At 34.1% G+C, this 16,899-nt stretch overlaps 1 protein-coding gene across 1 annotated transcript; it reads right to left on the reverse strand.

Moving 5' to 3' along the window:
- Window positions 1-9,577: 9,577 nt before the first annotated feature.
- On the reverse strand, window positions 9,578-15,941 carry LOC132043505 (probable LRR receptor-like serine/threonine-protein kinase At1g07650). Its single transcript, XM_059433986.1, has 17 exons — window positions 15,869-15,941; window positions 15,715-15,786; window positions 15,537-15,608; window positions 15,370-15,441; window positions 14,863-14,931; window positions 14,347-14,412; window positions 13,870-13,935; window positions 13,741-13,776; window positions 13,616-13,656; window positions 12,949-13,325; window positions 12,675-12,870; window positions 12,226-12,378; window positions 11,713-11,831; window positions 11,388-11,598; window positions 10,952-11,189; window positions 10,283-10,433; window positions 9,578-10,070 (listed from the first exon to the last, which is right to left on the reverse strand). The coding sequence occupies exons 1-17, from the start codon at window positions 15,871-15,873 to the stop codon at window positions 9,708-9,710; spliced, it is 2,307 nt and encodes a 768-aa protein (XP_059289969.1). The 5' UTR covers window positions 15,874-15,941; the 3' UTR covers window positions 9,578-9,707.
- Between the last annotated feature and the right edge of the window lie 958 nt (window positions 15,942-16,899).

Here is a 16,899-nt window from a genome sequence, read left to right on the forward strand (position 1 = left end):
TCACATTCCATTGAGCCTTCAAAATTCATTCTCATGCTCAACTTATACTAACAACTTCACACCCATACTTAGCACATTTTCATACAATGCTTCCTCATCACTATTACTACCTTCATAATAATATTATATCCATATCATACTAAGAATCATGACTCAAGTTAGCTTACTACTCAAAAACATCATAAACGTTGCATTTAGCCCTCATTTTCTACTTTCTTCTTCTACCTAAGTTGTTCAACAACCAAGCATCCATGAAAACATGAAATAAGCATGAAAACTAACCTTTTATCTCATAGGAATGAGCTTTGGAGCAGCTATCAACCTATGTGAAAACCGTAACTTCAATACCCAAGAATCTCTTGTAGCTACTAACCCTAGCAAGACTTTTAACACATGGGTACCTTGATTCTTGCCTCTTGATCTTTGTAATCTATTGGGTTGGAGTGGAATATGTTTGGAGAAGGGTTTGGAGCTCTCAAGACTTGTGGAAATATGAAAATGAAATAAAAGAACAAGGGCCATCTATTTATACAAAAAAATAAAAATCTGCCCGATGGACTTATACGGTCCGTATAATATTATACAGTCCATATAAGTGGACCGTATAACACCACCATGGAAACATCCCTCTCTGTAAAGGTCATGTTATACGGACCCTCTTTATACGGACCATATAAAGTTATACGGACTGTATAAGTGGTCGTATAACTCCCAGTTATCCGAAACTTTCTCTCGTTGATTCATTTGACTTCCAATTCTCGTGGAACCTTCTTGGCACTTACATAATACTTCATTAACCATACAATAGGCCCTATAGCAGCCCCTCAAGACATTACCAAATAAATATTAGCTCAATTATAGCGAAAACCTTTTCGAACATAACTTACATTTCATTTCCTTCAACAAACTAAATTTCACATATTCGTATGACTTCAAAATCTTATGGCGTGCACTTTAAGCTATCTAATACTCTCCTTAATCTCGTAAGAACTTCATGTTCATCTTAAGCTCGCATTGGTTTACTTTCAAGGCAACAAATTCGGAATTTCCGAGGTGTAACAATAACACTCCCCCTTGGATGTCTATTTGATAGATAATATGCCTCATTAAAACTTACAAGAAAAAATCCCGTGGGAAAAAATTCTAGTGAAGAAAAAAAGTACACATTTCTAATAATACGCCATTTGGTAGCCTCATTAAAAACCTTACAATGAAAAACCCAGTGGGACAAAAACCTTGAAAGGGAAAAAGAGTACAACGCGTATTAACTCCCCCTGATGAGAACTTCAATCCAAAAACTTGAATCTTCACATCTCAATCTTGTGCACCATCTTATCGAAAGTTGCAGTTGGTAGAGACTTTGTGAATAAATCAGTCATATTATCGCTCGAACAAATCTCTTGCACGTTGATATTACCATTCTTCTGGAGCTCGTGTGTGGAGAATAACTTTGGTGAAATATGCTTTGTCCTTTTTTGAATCCACTCTTTAGTTGGGCTATGTATGCTGCTGCATCTTCAGTCTTTGAATAGAGTTGTATAGTTGAAATCACTCCAAGTGCATTCTTGGCTTGCTTTATAAACAGATGTTATCTTTATATGATTTGACTGTCATGTAGACAACATCGTATGACTATAACATAAAGATATGGCACTTCAGGACCAAAGAATTCTGCAAGTTTCTAATTTCAACTTCTTTCAGCAGATAATCTATTGCTTGTGAAAACTCTTCAAGAGTTCGAATAATATTCAAGTCATCAACTTGCACTAACAATATGACATATTTTGATTTCCACAAAGACGTAAGGATAAATAAAGTCATTTGTGCCCTAATTAGTCAGTGAATAATCATTAATGTGATAAAATCGCATTCACCTTTCTTAACTTAATTCATATAAGAATTATGAACAAATTTCTACAACTTGTATATGCTTCAGACATTTAAAATTCTTCAGGAATTTTCATATAATTTTGTCAAGTATAGGTTGTGACAACTTCTATTTCTATCTAAATAATGTGACATCTTCTGGTGTCCAGACAGCAGGTCAAATAAGCTTTACGCTTACCAAGATGCATCGTTTTACTTGATAATAATTTCTACATTAGCATGCTTTAATAGACGTAAAATTCAGATCCTCACAATCTTTTACAATATTGCGCTATATTGTATCAAAGATATCGTCGACGATATATCATTTGTATCGGTTCGCAATGTGACATAACTTATTATGATCCTACTACTTTCATTAATTTAGGTACCTAAATCTCTCATGAGGTGTTCTGTTATATGCTCTTCAAGAGCACATTGCCTCCTTATTATGATCATTTTGATTATTTGCCCCTCTCCATTTTCAAGGATTATCTCATTTGGAACCGATTGATCCATCATGCTTCATGCATGTTGTATACTTGGTCCTTCAGGGACATGAATATTAATAGGAACATTTTTGCTGCTGAAATATGAAACTAGTTTTGGGTAAGCAAATGCTTCTAGCATTTAACTTGAATCACTTTTTGAATAGGATCATACTAATGATAAATCACAACATATTTTCTAGCTACTTATTCTCTCCCCCTTATGTTAGAAAAAACTAACATATATCCCATCTTCTTTGGGGGAATCCATCTTTGTGCATCATGATATATTAATTAATCATGTACCACACATAAAAAATATTAGAAGGAAATATCTGGTTCCTAACCCTGAACCAATTGTGAAGGGAGAATTTATCACAATTTATTGGTTTGGAGCATACAAGTGATGTTGTATACAATATATCATATCTCAGACCAGCACATGAAGCTTTGTTCTTATAAGCAATGGTTTAGCTATTTAGTGGAGGCATTTAACGTCAAACCAGCGTAGATATAAACCGGCATTATCAAGATGGATTGTCTTGATTACATAATCTGAAAATTGTGCTCTTAACTCAATTACTTTGAGCAAGTAATTTTATAAATGTCAAACTGCAGGTTGACAATAAACACACATGTGACCATCTCATTGATGCATCTATTTAAGATATCACATAACAGGTGAATGGGCCCATATTCACCTTTTATATTTTTCCAGAATTTAGAAAAGTCAATCCTAATATTAGCCAGTATAATCAACTTATCATGAGAACAAGCAACACAAATAAATTCTTGAAGAATCTTCGAGTTCTTCAATATATGTCGAATACTTTCTGCACATCATATTTGAATCAGGATGGCCTAATTGCTCATGCCAATTGATAAAATTATCTATACTAGTAAACTTCAGGTTTACCATCCCATATGCTATTTATTTTAGTAAACTTCTTTTACCATGACGTGAATTCTTTTTCTCATCAATAAACTTCTGATTACCGTGACATGTGATTTCATCTTGCATATATTGTAGTACAATTTAGAGAATAAGGCGTGTAACCCTTCACATAGATATTTCTTACCCACCATGATTTCAAAGATATTTGATCATCCTATCAGTTATAGCTACAACATGATAGTTATTTACTTTAGTAAACGTCGGGTTTACCACAACTTGTATTTCGAACATAGCAACTTCATATAATATGATCTCGAACAAATAACATAATAGTATATAAGCTCTTCAGGGGCCTTTAATCTACTCTCCATAATCAAATATTGTTTGAACACTACTAGTGTCATGATCTTCTAGATATAGTTAGCTTTTCTGGAGCCTTAATTAATTTTGTACTACCAAGTATTGCTTAAATATGCTGGTATCATAAAAGAAATTTTTGTTAAGCACTGCTGGTGTCGGGAGATATACAATAGTAGAGTTCAAAATTTGCTACCTTGGGAGCAGATTTCTACGTTTACTACTTCAGGAGTAAATAATATAGTATTTAGAATATTTCTTCTCAATTATTCTACCTCTTCTGGAGGTGAGGCGTGATATTTTCACGCCCAAGATAACGTCTGTGTTTATAGTCTTTACTAAATATCATCATATATATTTACTTCAGGGAATAGATCTGTATTTATAGATTTTATAAAAAAAATCTCATTCTTCTAGCATGGAACATAATCATCTGAACATGCCTTAGCTATATAAAATTATGACCGCTTAGAACCTATTTTAAGATATTGCTACTTCAGGAGCAAATCGAGACATAAATATAGAGAATTTTTCTCTAACGTGTCTTCCTATATATATATATATATGGTTATAGACATAAATAAATTTAATCATATATAATGAAACTCACAAATTTTTGCCACTACAGATGGCAATATATTTCTTGCAACTCGTTGGAGGTCCATTGGACCTAATTAAGATTATCATCATGAAGATAAAGACCAAAAATAGCTGCTGCATATTAATATGTATACATTGCACGTAACCTAGCCAGTGATGATTAAGATATTTAAACGAAGAGTATGCGAAAGATTCAAATCGCTTAATTACCTGTGATGACCACCTTCGTAGTTTGCCATTATTATTATAATATAACTTACTACATACACAAACTTCATGAAGAGGTGTAAACATACCTGATTTTTATACAACCCCGAGCACCGTTCTCCATTAGAGGATTTATCATTGAAGCAACCATAAATCACAAAATCGTTTAACGCATAAGTGTATTACTACAGATAGGTGAGATAATACCTTGATTTGCCCGGATCACACAAAGACGGTAATATGGGCTAAACTTTAATAAAATATTAGAGACTCGATAATATGTTATAAAATAATAAAACTAGAAGAACAATATTTGTGGAGAAAGAGAGAAGAGAGGAGAATTCTCATTATTTGTTGAGGGATGAATTTACAATGAAGGAGAACCTCTTTATTTATAGGGGAAAAGTGACTTGATCCCAAAGTCACAAATCCTAATATTTCTCCTAAAGATAGATATCCACAATAATAAATAATATTTATAACAAAATTACAAAATTTGAGGTCCGAAAAAAAAAAGCGATTTTTTTATCCTTTTGCAAAGTTGGGATATTTTTGTAGGAATATTATTTTTAAATGAAAAAGTAGTTATAGTTTCTTTAATAGTTTTAGAACTGTAGCTTATTTCCAAATAACATTGTGGCTATTTGTGAATCTTTATCCAAATTTTACCCCTTCTATAAAATTCCTCTACCGACCCTAGGGATGGTAATCCGATCTCTGGTTATATCTTTGCAATTTGTAAAGTCTTTTAATAAAAATAAAAATTGTCTGAAAGGGCTGTAAAAAAGCCGAGACTAGAGAAAAATATAAATAAAAAATTGTAAATTATATAAACAGATAAAAAGGTTTAATAATGACAAACCTTAAACTTGCCAGTAAATTTCATTTAGACGCTCGAACTACGGCCTGTTTCAATAATTGGGCACCAAAACACTTGATAAAGTGTTCCTATTAGACACTTTTGGTTCAAGTTTTGCAACTTTTTTTGTGCTTATTCTCAAGTATCCGTTATGTAAATAAGTTAACCACTTAAAAAATGTCACCTTCTTTAATTATACGCATTATCCTCAATAAGTTGTAAAACCATAGACCTGTTTCGATTGAGTCTCATGTGTATAATTAAAAGAGACAACATATTTTTATGCGGTTTAACTTAACCAACTAATAAACACTTGAGAACACTCGTAAAAGTTTTTGCAAAATTTGAGCCGAATGTGTCTAATAAGGAACACTTTATCATGTGTTCAGATGCTCAACTAGAACAAACGATAGTTTGAGTATCTAAATAAAATTTACAAATTTAAGGAGTCGGCAATGTATTAAAAAAAAAAAAAAAGTACATTATATATGCACAAATTTTTTACACTATATGTGCACTTCCACCAGAATAGGTTATTTACATTATTCTAAGTCATTTTAGCATATCAATGTGAAAAACTATTGATATGCTAATTGAATGTGCAGTTGAGGCATGCCGTCTGATACGTCATTTTCTGTACGAGGATCTACTATTGCTTGATCAGTCTCAATTTCAACATTAAATCAAATCTGATTCAAATATAATTGTACATATAAGCCAATAATTGGGGGCCTGCATATGAGTGAGAAATTGGAATCTTTTTTTGCGCGGATTGCCCTTCGTTTGGGGTGATCTTTAATGTTTGTCCTTCAAATTGGCGATTCTTAAGTTTTGCCCTTCGTCTAATACCCTGCGATTATGGGTTTAAATTCCAGCTCAGTGAAAAAAAAAATTATCAAGCAAAATTTTGCCTGAAGGACAAAAGTTCTTAAGGCAAAAGTCTGTCTTGCGACTTTTTTTTTTTTTTTTTTTTTTTAATCTGCTGGAATTTTACAAAAGTAGGCTTAAGGCCTAGCTTTTGCCCAAATAGGCCTAATTTTGCTACAAAATTCTACCTTGCGAATTATTATTTTTTCTAACTAAGCCGAGGTTCAAACCCAGAACCTCGGGATATTTTAGACGAAGGGCAAAAATTAAAGACCACCTCCAAGTAAGGGCAATCGTGCAAATTACCCAAACTTCAACAATCTATATGTTGGATATATAAAAGTTAGCCTAGTACATCCGCATCTCCTAAATTTGTCGGCAAATTTCATTTAGACACTAGAATTAAGGCTTGTTCTAATTGAGCACCTGAACAGATAATTATTTCTATCACACTTTCGATTCAATCAAATTTTGAAAAAACTTTTACACGTGGCAAGTGTTTATTAGGTAGTTAAGTTAACCATCTAAAATATGTCATGATTCCAAGATAGTAACTTTTTGTCAGGATAAATAAATTTACTATATCATTTTCTTCTTTTGCCCTCTAGCTCCAGGAGCTCCCCTTTTAGCTCTCTTAGTGACTCGAACACTTAACCATCGTGTTGAAGGTGGAGGGTGCTTAATATCTGAGCAACCCCCTCTTATCCTGTATCATCTAATTCTGGTTAAGACATTCATAATTACTCTCGGTCGTACTAAACATGCTTCTTAATTTTAATCAAAATTCAATTTAATATTCATTCATGAGTCAAATTTTTTTACTGTTAGAAAGTTAATGATCTGTGAACAAAAAGGGCATAGACATACTGTCGAAGGCAGTTAAAAGCGGACTTAATCACGTTATCGCTTGAGTCAAATGTCATTAAGGAGACGACGATGTAACTATCCTTTTGCGCTTTATCAAATTTGAAACATAAAATGGCTACAAATGTTACTCCCTCCGTCTTAAATTTTTTGTCGTGATTATTAAAAATATCTGTCTCAACTTATTTGTCGTTTTAGAAGTTTAAGGCATAATTAATTATTTTTTCTCCATTTTACCTTTAGTAGAATTTTATCATTACTGTAAATGGCTCATAAATAGAGTAAAAATTTAATGAAGAGAGATTATAATTTAGACATATACAAGAATAAAGTAGGTCAAACACTCTTCCTGATTAATTTTTTTTAAGAGGTGGGTAACCAATAATTTGAGACGGGTGGAGTAGACATATATTTTCGAACTAGTCATATAATTCACATAGTAACAAATACTCCCAAGACAGACTGATGGAGGAGACGCGCTTCTTATAGCCTGGTCCTACTAAAGATCGATGACTATGTTACAGTATCTCAGCATTGAAAAGTCGAGTGGAATTTGTATCTAGTGGGGCATAAATACATGTGCTCAAATTGGAATAATTTATTGCTTCCTCCGTCTATTTTTATTTGTCCACTATATCAAAAATAAACTTTCACTTTTGCCTGTTCATATTTTTCTTTTTTACACTTAGGATTAATTACTCATTCCAAATCATTTTCCAAGTTGATTAAGACTGTATAACAATTAATTTGGGTATAATGGTAAAATACGCACTTTATTCATTACTCCCTTCGGATCAAAAAAAGAGTTTACTTAATCTTTTTTTCTTGGATAAAAACAAGAGTCCACTTAGCAAATCAAGAAAGAATTAACCTTGTTTTTTCATATTTGCCCCTATTGAGTGTTATATGATTAAATCCCAATGTCTATTTAATTAGGGGTAGTTTAGTCAAATAACCTATTTTTATATAAGAGTTAGTATTTTCTTAAGGAGTGTGCAAATAGCTAAGTGAACTCTTTTTTTGATCCGGAGGGAGTATTTCTCAAGAGATATGCAAAAACCAGGAAGTGAACGGAGGGAATACTTGGAATTGACAGGAAGATAGATTGAACATAACATAAATGGGACCTCGTTTAATCCTAGGTTGGATGGTCGAGATATTAATTTGTTGTAGAAAAAAGTACTCATTAGTTGAGCGTAAATGAATGAATGTCAGTGGGTTATTACTACTAGTTGAGTATAATGAAATGACTGTCAGTGATAATACTAAGTTACTACTCCGTGCTAAACACGGAGGCAAGGTCTTCCTCATCCGGCTTACCTTATAAATCATAAATGCATATATTTGGCAATGGATGTACAATACAATTTACCTCATATTTAATATAGTTGCACACATATATATATCTGATATTTTTCAATCTGAACCTAGTGTTTCATCTACTAGTTCCATCAATTTTTCTTGCCTTTGTAGATCAAGGGCCTGAATACAAACACCAGAATGGACTTAAACGAAATGCAAGAAATATGTATTTTGCGTTGCATTTTGACCCATTGGATTAAACTAGTCTGACCCGTTTTGACCAATAGTTTGACGGGTTATTTTATGTTCAATCTTTTGGGTCAAATCAACATACATGCTACATGTCATAACTCAACCATTTAAACTCCGAAGATATGGTTTGATTTTGCTACCTCTAGATTGAACTAATATGGGGAATTGTGATCCCTTACCCAATCTAGAAGGCAGACAAATTCTCATATTTCATATTGTTCTTCGCAGCAGCAATCTCTAACGCCATTATGTCATAGTCTTCTACCTCCACCACTCTTTCTTGGTTAAGAATTTGATTACATAAAAAACTATCGAAAGTTGCCCCATATAAGATATCCAAAATCCAAGAAAGAGAAATAGCAAGGGTTCTACAAATCTTAAATGTGTATATATATATATATATATATATATATATATATATATATATATATATATGCATGGAAGAAAGCATTAATAGAAAGAAAAAGAAAAAAAAGTTTATGTATTTAATCTTAGATGTATATATGCTGCATGCAAGTTAACTCAACATGTTAACTCACATGCAGCATATATACATTACTTGCAAGTAATTTGTTATTTATCGGATGGTTATGCTGTTATTATACTTATTTATTAATCCTAAAAAAAAGGATTAAGAAACAAAAACTAAGAACTCATCAGAATGTACAATAAAAACTAATAAACAAATACTCCTAACAATACAAAGATTTAATTTGCAGTGTAGTGATTATCTTGCAAGTTTTCAACTTTAAGGAGTTCAAATCCCACCAAAAGTCACCTCTCTTTTTTCTTTTTCCATTTAAAGAAAAAAAACTAGTACAAATTCTGTCTTTGAAGAGAGGAGATTAAAGGGAGAATATGTTTCATACATGACAACACTTTTGCAAAGCTCACTGTAGAGATAGCTGTGGCAGAAGTTGTAACGTAAACTCCTTCCAAAGCATTACTATTTCTTCTTTCTGATTACTCTAAAGCATCAAAATTAGGGTGTCAATTAAACGAAAAAATGACAGAAGTATAGAACAATCTATGACCAAATATTAACTCAGTATGGAAAGCAATAATTAAAATATACATTGTGGTAGGATCAACAATTCCTCCTCCGTCGTTTTTCCTCTTTTATAATACAACATCGAGCAAAAAGAAAGACTTATTTAGAGGTAGATGTAGAAGGGAAGGTAGAAGAAGATCGATCAATATCCTTTGTGTCAGTTGAACAAAAGAGTGATCGGTTTTCACTAGAATTAACTTGCGTCTCATCATATTTGTCTCTTAGTCCTTGAAAATTAAATCCATCATCGTGGACGGTTGAATCTAAGTTAGAATCATTAACATCCAAACGACCTTCAAGCATGTTCACTACTGCAGACATGTTTGGCCTTAGTGCTGGAGATGGATTAGTACATAGTAAGGCCACTTTAATCATCCTCAATGCCTCCTTCTTGTTGTAATTGGAACCTAACCTTGGGTCCACTAGCTCCAAAAACTTTCCTTTTCTTTGTAAAACCAGGGCCTGAAAGAAGCACAATGATTGAAATGGAAAACTTGCGGAAGATACTTTTTGGTCTATGTTTTTTTTTTTTTTTTTTTGAAATACTACCAAGTCTACTTGATCAACAATACACATTCGTTTATAATAAAATAAAGTTCTCATCAAGCAAACGAAGACGTGCTTTAAATGTTCACTATTCATGGAACTGATATCAAGAGATGCTGATTTCTTACCCAATCAAGAAGACAGACATAATTCTCATCAGGATTATATTTCATGTTGTTCTTCCCAGCAACTAGTTCTAATACAACCACCCCAAAACTGTACAAGTCTGCTTTATGTGTTAAATAACCCCAAAGTGCATATTCAGGGGCCATATAACCTCTGCAAAACAAATTAACAAGTTATACTCATGCAAGCTTGACTGAACAGGAGTTTCCTAGAAGGCTTAAACTAATACTATTTACCTCAACACTAGGTAAAAATGGACAGCAGAAGTATTTGTTACTCCTTCCACTGTAAAATTGACTGCCGTAGTTCGACTTACATGATTTTGAAGAGAATAATGATTGACATCTACTAGCTTATCATAGTTGTAATATGATGGGTCTTTGAAATAGTTCAGATCATTTTAATAATAATAAGTTTGAACATGGATTTTCAAAAGACGAGTGGCTTTGAAGAAAAATGTAAAATGATAAATAACCTTTTAATCTGTTGAACTCTTGGGATCAGTAAGGTGCTAGCCATAACCTTTTGGAATTATATAACGAGGAGTAAAGATTACATTCAGGAAAAAGTGAAGTAACTGATACGACCAAAAATGGAAGGATGACATTCAAAAGGGAGTATATAGAACAATTAAAATTTGATTAATCAATTATAGTAGTTTAGAAACTCACATAGTCCCAGCAACCCTGGTGGTGACGTGTGTATTCTCCTCATCGTGAAGTTTGGCCAGACCAAAGTCCGAGATCTTTGGATTAAGGTCTTTGTCAAGGAGTACATTTGTTCCTTTGATGTCTCTATGAATCATCTTCAGAGGTGATTCTTCATGTAGGTAAGCCAAGCCTTTAGCTATGCCAACACAGATCTTTTGCCTAGTTGGCCAGTCAAATTTTGGTCGACAGTCATCAGGACCTGCAATTTACTGTGAAATTGAAACTAGGCCCATACTCACACGAATTCACACACACACATATTTGCACGTATATGTGCACATAGATGAAGATATAAACTTGAGAACATTATTGGCGGAGAATGGGATCACCAAACTTTTTTTTATGCCCAGTGTCCTTTTTCACTTGTACCTAAGTAATCCATGAAAATAGCACTCACCAAACAAAGCATGAGATAGGCTATTGTTCTCCATGTACTCATAAACTAGTAAAAGTTGGTTCCGTTCAACACAACATCCGTAGAGTCGGACGAGATTTGGGTGATGTAAACCTGACATCATGCCTATTTCATTTACAAATTCACGGTTCCCTTGTCTTGACTTGGATGAAAGCTGCTTGACAGCAATTATAGTACCATCTGCTAGTGTACCCTGAGCGTTAAAAAAATGCATGAAGTTCATAAATGTTTTGCGATAGCATCCATTAGGAATTCCACAGGAAGGGGGTAAGAAGGAAGAGTTATTTGAATTCCTATACATATTCACCTTGTAGACAGCACCAAATCCACCTTCACCAAGCTTGTTTGCAGCATCAAAGTTACTTGTGGCAGCTTTAATTTGTCTGAAAGTAAATATACCTGTTTGCAGATCTAGTCCTCTTAATTCTACAAAACAGTAAAAGAACAAGTTTAGGATGTTAGTTTCCCACAAGATAAATGAAAGAACATTTTGGCTTGAAAAGCATACAAAAAGTTATGGAAAGTTTGCACCTTCAAACCCATATCTATCATCCTTGTCTTCCCTAACCTCTAACTAGTGAAATCATGAATTTGAATAGCATATAAGCATATACGTTTAATGTGGCAGGAAGTTTTCCAAAATAATAACTTCACCTAGTATTACATTTGTACAATGATTCACATTCACTTCAATTTGCAAAAAACCACTCTGTCACTTCATTTTGATACAACTCGAAGAACCACGTAGAATGCAACAGACAAAAGTTTCTAATTACATTCTATTTGTCAGGCATAGACAAAAATTGAGGTTTAGAATCACCTGGTTCCATCAATTTCCTGTTTCTTCTTTTCCTCCAAGCAACAAAGAGAATCATCAGAATGAGAGCTAATGCTGACATCAGCGCTGCAGCTACAATTCGAATCCTCTTTTTTTGATTAGAAGAGGTCTCTGGCGGAGGAGGGGGCTTGAAGTCTAGTTACAGAACAAAATGTTCAAGAATGTTAGATGCCTGGAATTTACTTGTATGCCGGAAATCATAGATATTATGCATAACTTATTCAACGAGACAACATTTAATCAATATCTTCTAGAGCTTCAACTATATAATCATAGTCTTGTACGGATTCCAACTCCGAAAAGGTCTTAATTTTTACATAAGATGCCAGGGTGAGCAACTTTTGTGAAAAAGACTTAGTCTCACTATGTGACAGAGAAGAAGAGAAGAGATGCTACACATAAGAAATAAAAGTGAAGACAGAGAGTATAACTAGCTTCCAGAGAGATGGCAGATACTAAAGGACCATAGCTTCCTCTGCTTGGGATTGCTGTAGTTCCTTTCCCAGCATACTGAAAGCGCACCTGTACAGTTTTATCTTTTACTGTTACATTAAACTTTTGTTTCAAAGCTTTATCAACTCCTCCGGCTACTCTTTCAATATCAAAATCTTTAAGCTTCAATTCGTCCTGCATCCAGTTAACCTAAATCAGCTGCAGTTAATTGGATATTTTACCATATTCTAGTTCTCTGACATGTTGGTTCACCTGTATGTATACATCAAATATCCGTCTTCCAAGACTTTGGAAAGATCGGTTGTCTCTGTAAACTATTTCTGCGAAATGAAGTGTCAAGCTGTAGCTTCCATTTGCTAAGCAACGTGCAAAGTAAGTCAAAGATAAAGGGGAGAGGTGAGCTGTCATGTAGAGCTGAGATTCGTCTCCCTTGATAGCAGATACATTATCTGCTTTGTAGTCATTCAACGATATGATACGATCCCAGAAGTGTCCTGTACTGCTGGCTCCCCAGTTCCCTTTCCAGTAAACAAATTTTGCAGCACCTGCTGAGTCTTCATCTGCTTCATAAGTAGTGTCTCCAATAGGTACTCTTCCTCCACCACAATTTATGTGCAACGAGTACTTGTCTGCAATATTCAAACCAGAGAAAGGTTACAGGAGATAATGAATATATTTCAGAAATATAAGACAATGACAAAACTGTTCAGTTCTTGTAGATTGTCGTAAAAACTATCTAGTGCGTCAATGTTTTCCATGATCTAACCAGTTTACCAAAGGAACCAAATTATGCCTTGCTGGTTCTTCCTATATATTGTCAACAAGAAGCTGATAAACTACTGCATAATGGATCAATATCAAACAAAAGACAGAAATGGAGAGGGTAGAATTCAAAGCTCTGCAAACAGTGAGTACTCACCCTCTGAACATGGATTCATTGACAAGCACTTCCCGTTCTCTCTGAAGTAGTTGAAAGAGGTGTCAGAGAGGATAACTCCTTTTCAAGAGAATAATAGTCAACAGTTTATTGACGTTAACACTTACACAAAATTCCCGGCCTTAAAGCTTCTGAATAAGTTTCTGATAAGAAAAGAAAACCAAACATGGAATCATCTGAACCGTATATACATAAAAGAAGATAGGAGAAAAGCGTAAGAAACACAAGGATCATACAGGTTGTCCCGACAGGTAGATGGTTCAGAGCTCTCATCGAACTTATTGTAGGAAAGGTCTATCACGCTGCATCAAAGGTATCCGACATGGTTAAGAGTTCATCAAGTATTTTCAATCTACTGAGAGGGACCTTCACTTAGAGAAGACAGATTTAAATGCAATTAAATTAATGACAAGTCAGCTAGTTAAATCTGAATATCTTTATGTATTGCCTATCCATGATCCAATTCATTTTCATAAAAAACTCATGAAGGCCAAGACTCAAGAACTCAAGTTCTGGACTAGAGAACAATGAATGACTTTTTAATCTGATTCTCTATGCGAGCAACCACATTTGGTTGTGACATTTAATGCTTCCTTCTCTATCTGTCACCCTGTTATATAATCCTATGCTGAAGCTATACATGTCCTTTTCTAAATTGAGTGCAAAGGAATAACTAGTGTATATGCAAAAGCAAGAAAAAGAATTATACTTACTATCTGGTGTCTCGAGTAATAAGCCACTCTGGAATTCGCCCAACAAAAGCATTGCCAGTCAGATACCTAGCACGCAGCAAATATTTGATTTAACTAGGAGATCACAAATTTGAAATGCAATATCTGTATTACATGTTATATGACCCCATCTATCAGCTAGACACAAAAATGGAAAGAGATCTCCAGTCAAATCAAGACTCATTTTTGTGTGCAGCTCATGGAGAGAATACTACTGAGCTATAAACAAACCATCTAACATCAAAATCTCAAAATTTTGTGGGCAAAAAATAAGAAATATCATGTAAAGGCATTTGCCATCTAAGATTGTTTTGGTCATTGAGGCTATTTTCTGCTTTCCTTCAAACAAAGAAAAGGGCTTGGGCAATTGGAAAGGATACAGAAGATTGATGGATGGACCATCAACACTCATATAGTAAGACTAATATAATGAAACAGAGATGCAAAAGAAACATTTCCACATATAATTATAGGAATCTTCATGTTGTTCTGACTTACGTGGCCTCCAAGTTAGTCAGGCCTTCGAGATATGCGATTCCTCCTTCAAGCTTGTTGAAACTCAGATCTCTGACAATGAACAATAAACAGAGTCAAACCCAAAACAATGCTCAATCACATATAGCTGAGCAAACTATAGCACAATTGTTAAAAGCTTAATTAAGTTTAGATAAAGGATAGGGAAAACGATAGCTCCGATGACAGGTTTGTACAAGAAGATCATTTTATTTCAAGAAAGTAAGAACATTGTTCCATATAGAGAAAGTGAGGTATGTTGTTTGCATTTATTCAAGATCCAACAACCCTCTGCCTCTCCTATTCAAAAAGTGGAGGCTGTAGAAGGAAAGGAAGAAAACGAGAGAGTCCTGAGGAGGGTCAGACATGCACAAAACGTCTTGCTTTAATGGATTGGACACAGCTTGTATAACAGGAAAAGGAAAAAAAAAGAGATCATTAAGGAAAAAATTTAAAATAAATTCTAAAATCCATTGAAAGTAGCGGACTTACAGAAACCGTAATTGGCTCATTTCAGCTAGAAAATCAGGAATATTCCCTTGTATATTACAGCTTCTCAAAACCCTGCAATCAAAACACAGTTTCAGAGATATGACTTTCCTTTGATAAAGGAAGTGTTGGAATCTCCACTTGCAATTCTCAAATTATTAAGTACTCACAATTTAGTCATGCCAGTCATGTTTCTAAGTGGCGGAAATTCTGAAGCACCTCCCTTCAGGTCACTGATTCTTCTGTATATGCATCATCTTAGCGTTAATTATCTTGGTTTCTACTTAGCTTAATCATAAGAACATGGCAAAAAGCAAAATAAAGTTTCAGAAAAAAACTTAAACTTACAGTTCATTCAAACTGGTCAAAACAGATACACTTGGGGGTATTGGTCCTTCAAATCCAGAACCTTCAATCTCTCTATTAAAAGAGCATATACTACAAATTAATTTCTACCAAAAAATTTTAATTTGTACAAATATTACCAAATGAATATACTCACAGCATCTGTAGGTTTTTCCAGCTCTCAAAGTTAGGCAGTTTCCCAGCAAAGCTGTTACTGCTTATCCTACTGTCTTGATGCCAAAAGGGAAAGCCAAGAATTCAAATTAACATATGTGGAAAAAAGACTTAGAAATCTCATCTTAGATGTACATTCAAATGCACTTACAGTTCAATCAATTTCGTCAGATTATTGAGTTCCACTGGCCACTCTCCTGTGAAATTATTAGCACTGAGAAGACTGCACCAATCAAGATTCATAGAATTTAGAATGAAATCCAGCTCACACTTGATCTGTTCTTGTAGGAACACACTATAATTTAAAGGCAACCACTCCGGCAACCACTCCTTCATTTAAAGGGAATAAGCTATTGGAAAAGGTGTCCTTGCTAAGCATGGTGAAGTAAAAAATGTCCTTGCTAAGCATGGTGAAGTAAAACAACTTTGAAGAAGCGTGGGCTTCAATCAGTAACATGCAAAGCGTCTTACGTGAGCAGCAGTTGTTTTGTTTGAATTTGACTTTAAAAATGAAAAGGGGGAGACAAAAAGACCCTTTTGTTATTTGAGTACTAGGACTCCTCTCTTCATATGCTTAGTGATCTCTTCATTGTCTCTTTATTCTTCTTCTTCTTCTCGGGTTTACTGTGACTTCTTCTACTCTGTTTTTTCTAGATTTGCTTCTTTCTTATGTTTCTTGTCCTTCTGTGTACACACTATCCTCCCCAGACCCCACTTGTGGGATTACACTGGGTATGTTGTTGTTGCTTTCGTCTTCTCCTTCTGTGTTGGTCTTCTTCTTTTCAACTTCAATATTTGCATTTTTTTCCACTCTTCTCTCTCATCTGGTCAAAACAATTTCTTTCTCCTTTCCTTGTTTGTCCTCTCTATTTGATTTTCTATTCTGACATCTTTATACATGTACATTAACCATGTTTAGTAAGAGTTGTTTGAATTAATTTAGTTATTGCTCAATATGATATTGAAAGTAGTAGTGTCAAATTGTCAATTGCAGTTTTAATATTACAATACTAA

This window comes from Lycium ferocissimum, chromosome 2 (genome assembly GCF_029784015.1).
Source record: "Lycium ferocissimum isolate CSIRO_LF1 chromosome 2, AGI_CSIRO_Lferr_CH_V1, whole genome shotgun sequence".
Lineage (NCBI taxonomy): Eukaryota > Viridiplantae > Streptophyta > Magnoliopsida > Solanales > Solanaceae > Lycium > Lycium ferocissimum.

Coding starts and splice junctions, on each gene's coding strand:
- LOC132043505 (XM_059433986.1), bottom strand. Junction 12,379..12,674: donor TGCCATCTCTCTGGAAGCTA/GTTATACTCTCT, acceptor TTCTGTAACTAG/ACTTCAAGCCCCCTCCTCCG. Junction 10,434..10,951: donor ACCAGGGTTGCTGGGACTAT/GTGAGTTTCTAA, acceptor TTTGTTTTGCAG/AGGTTATATGGCCCCTGAAT.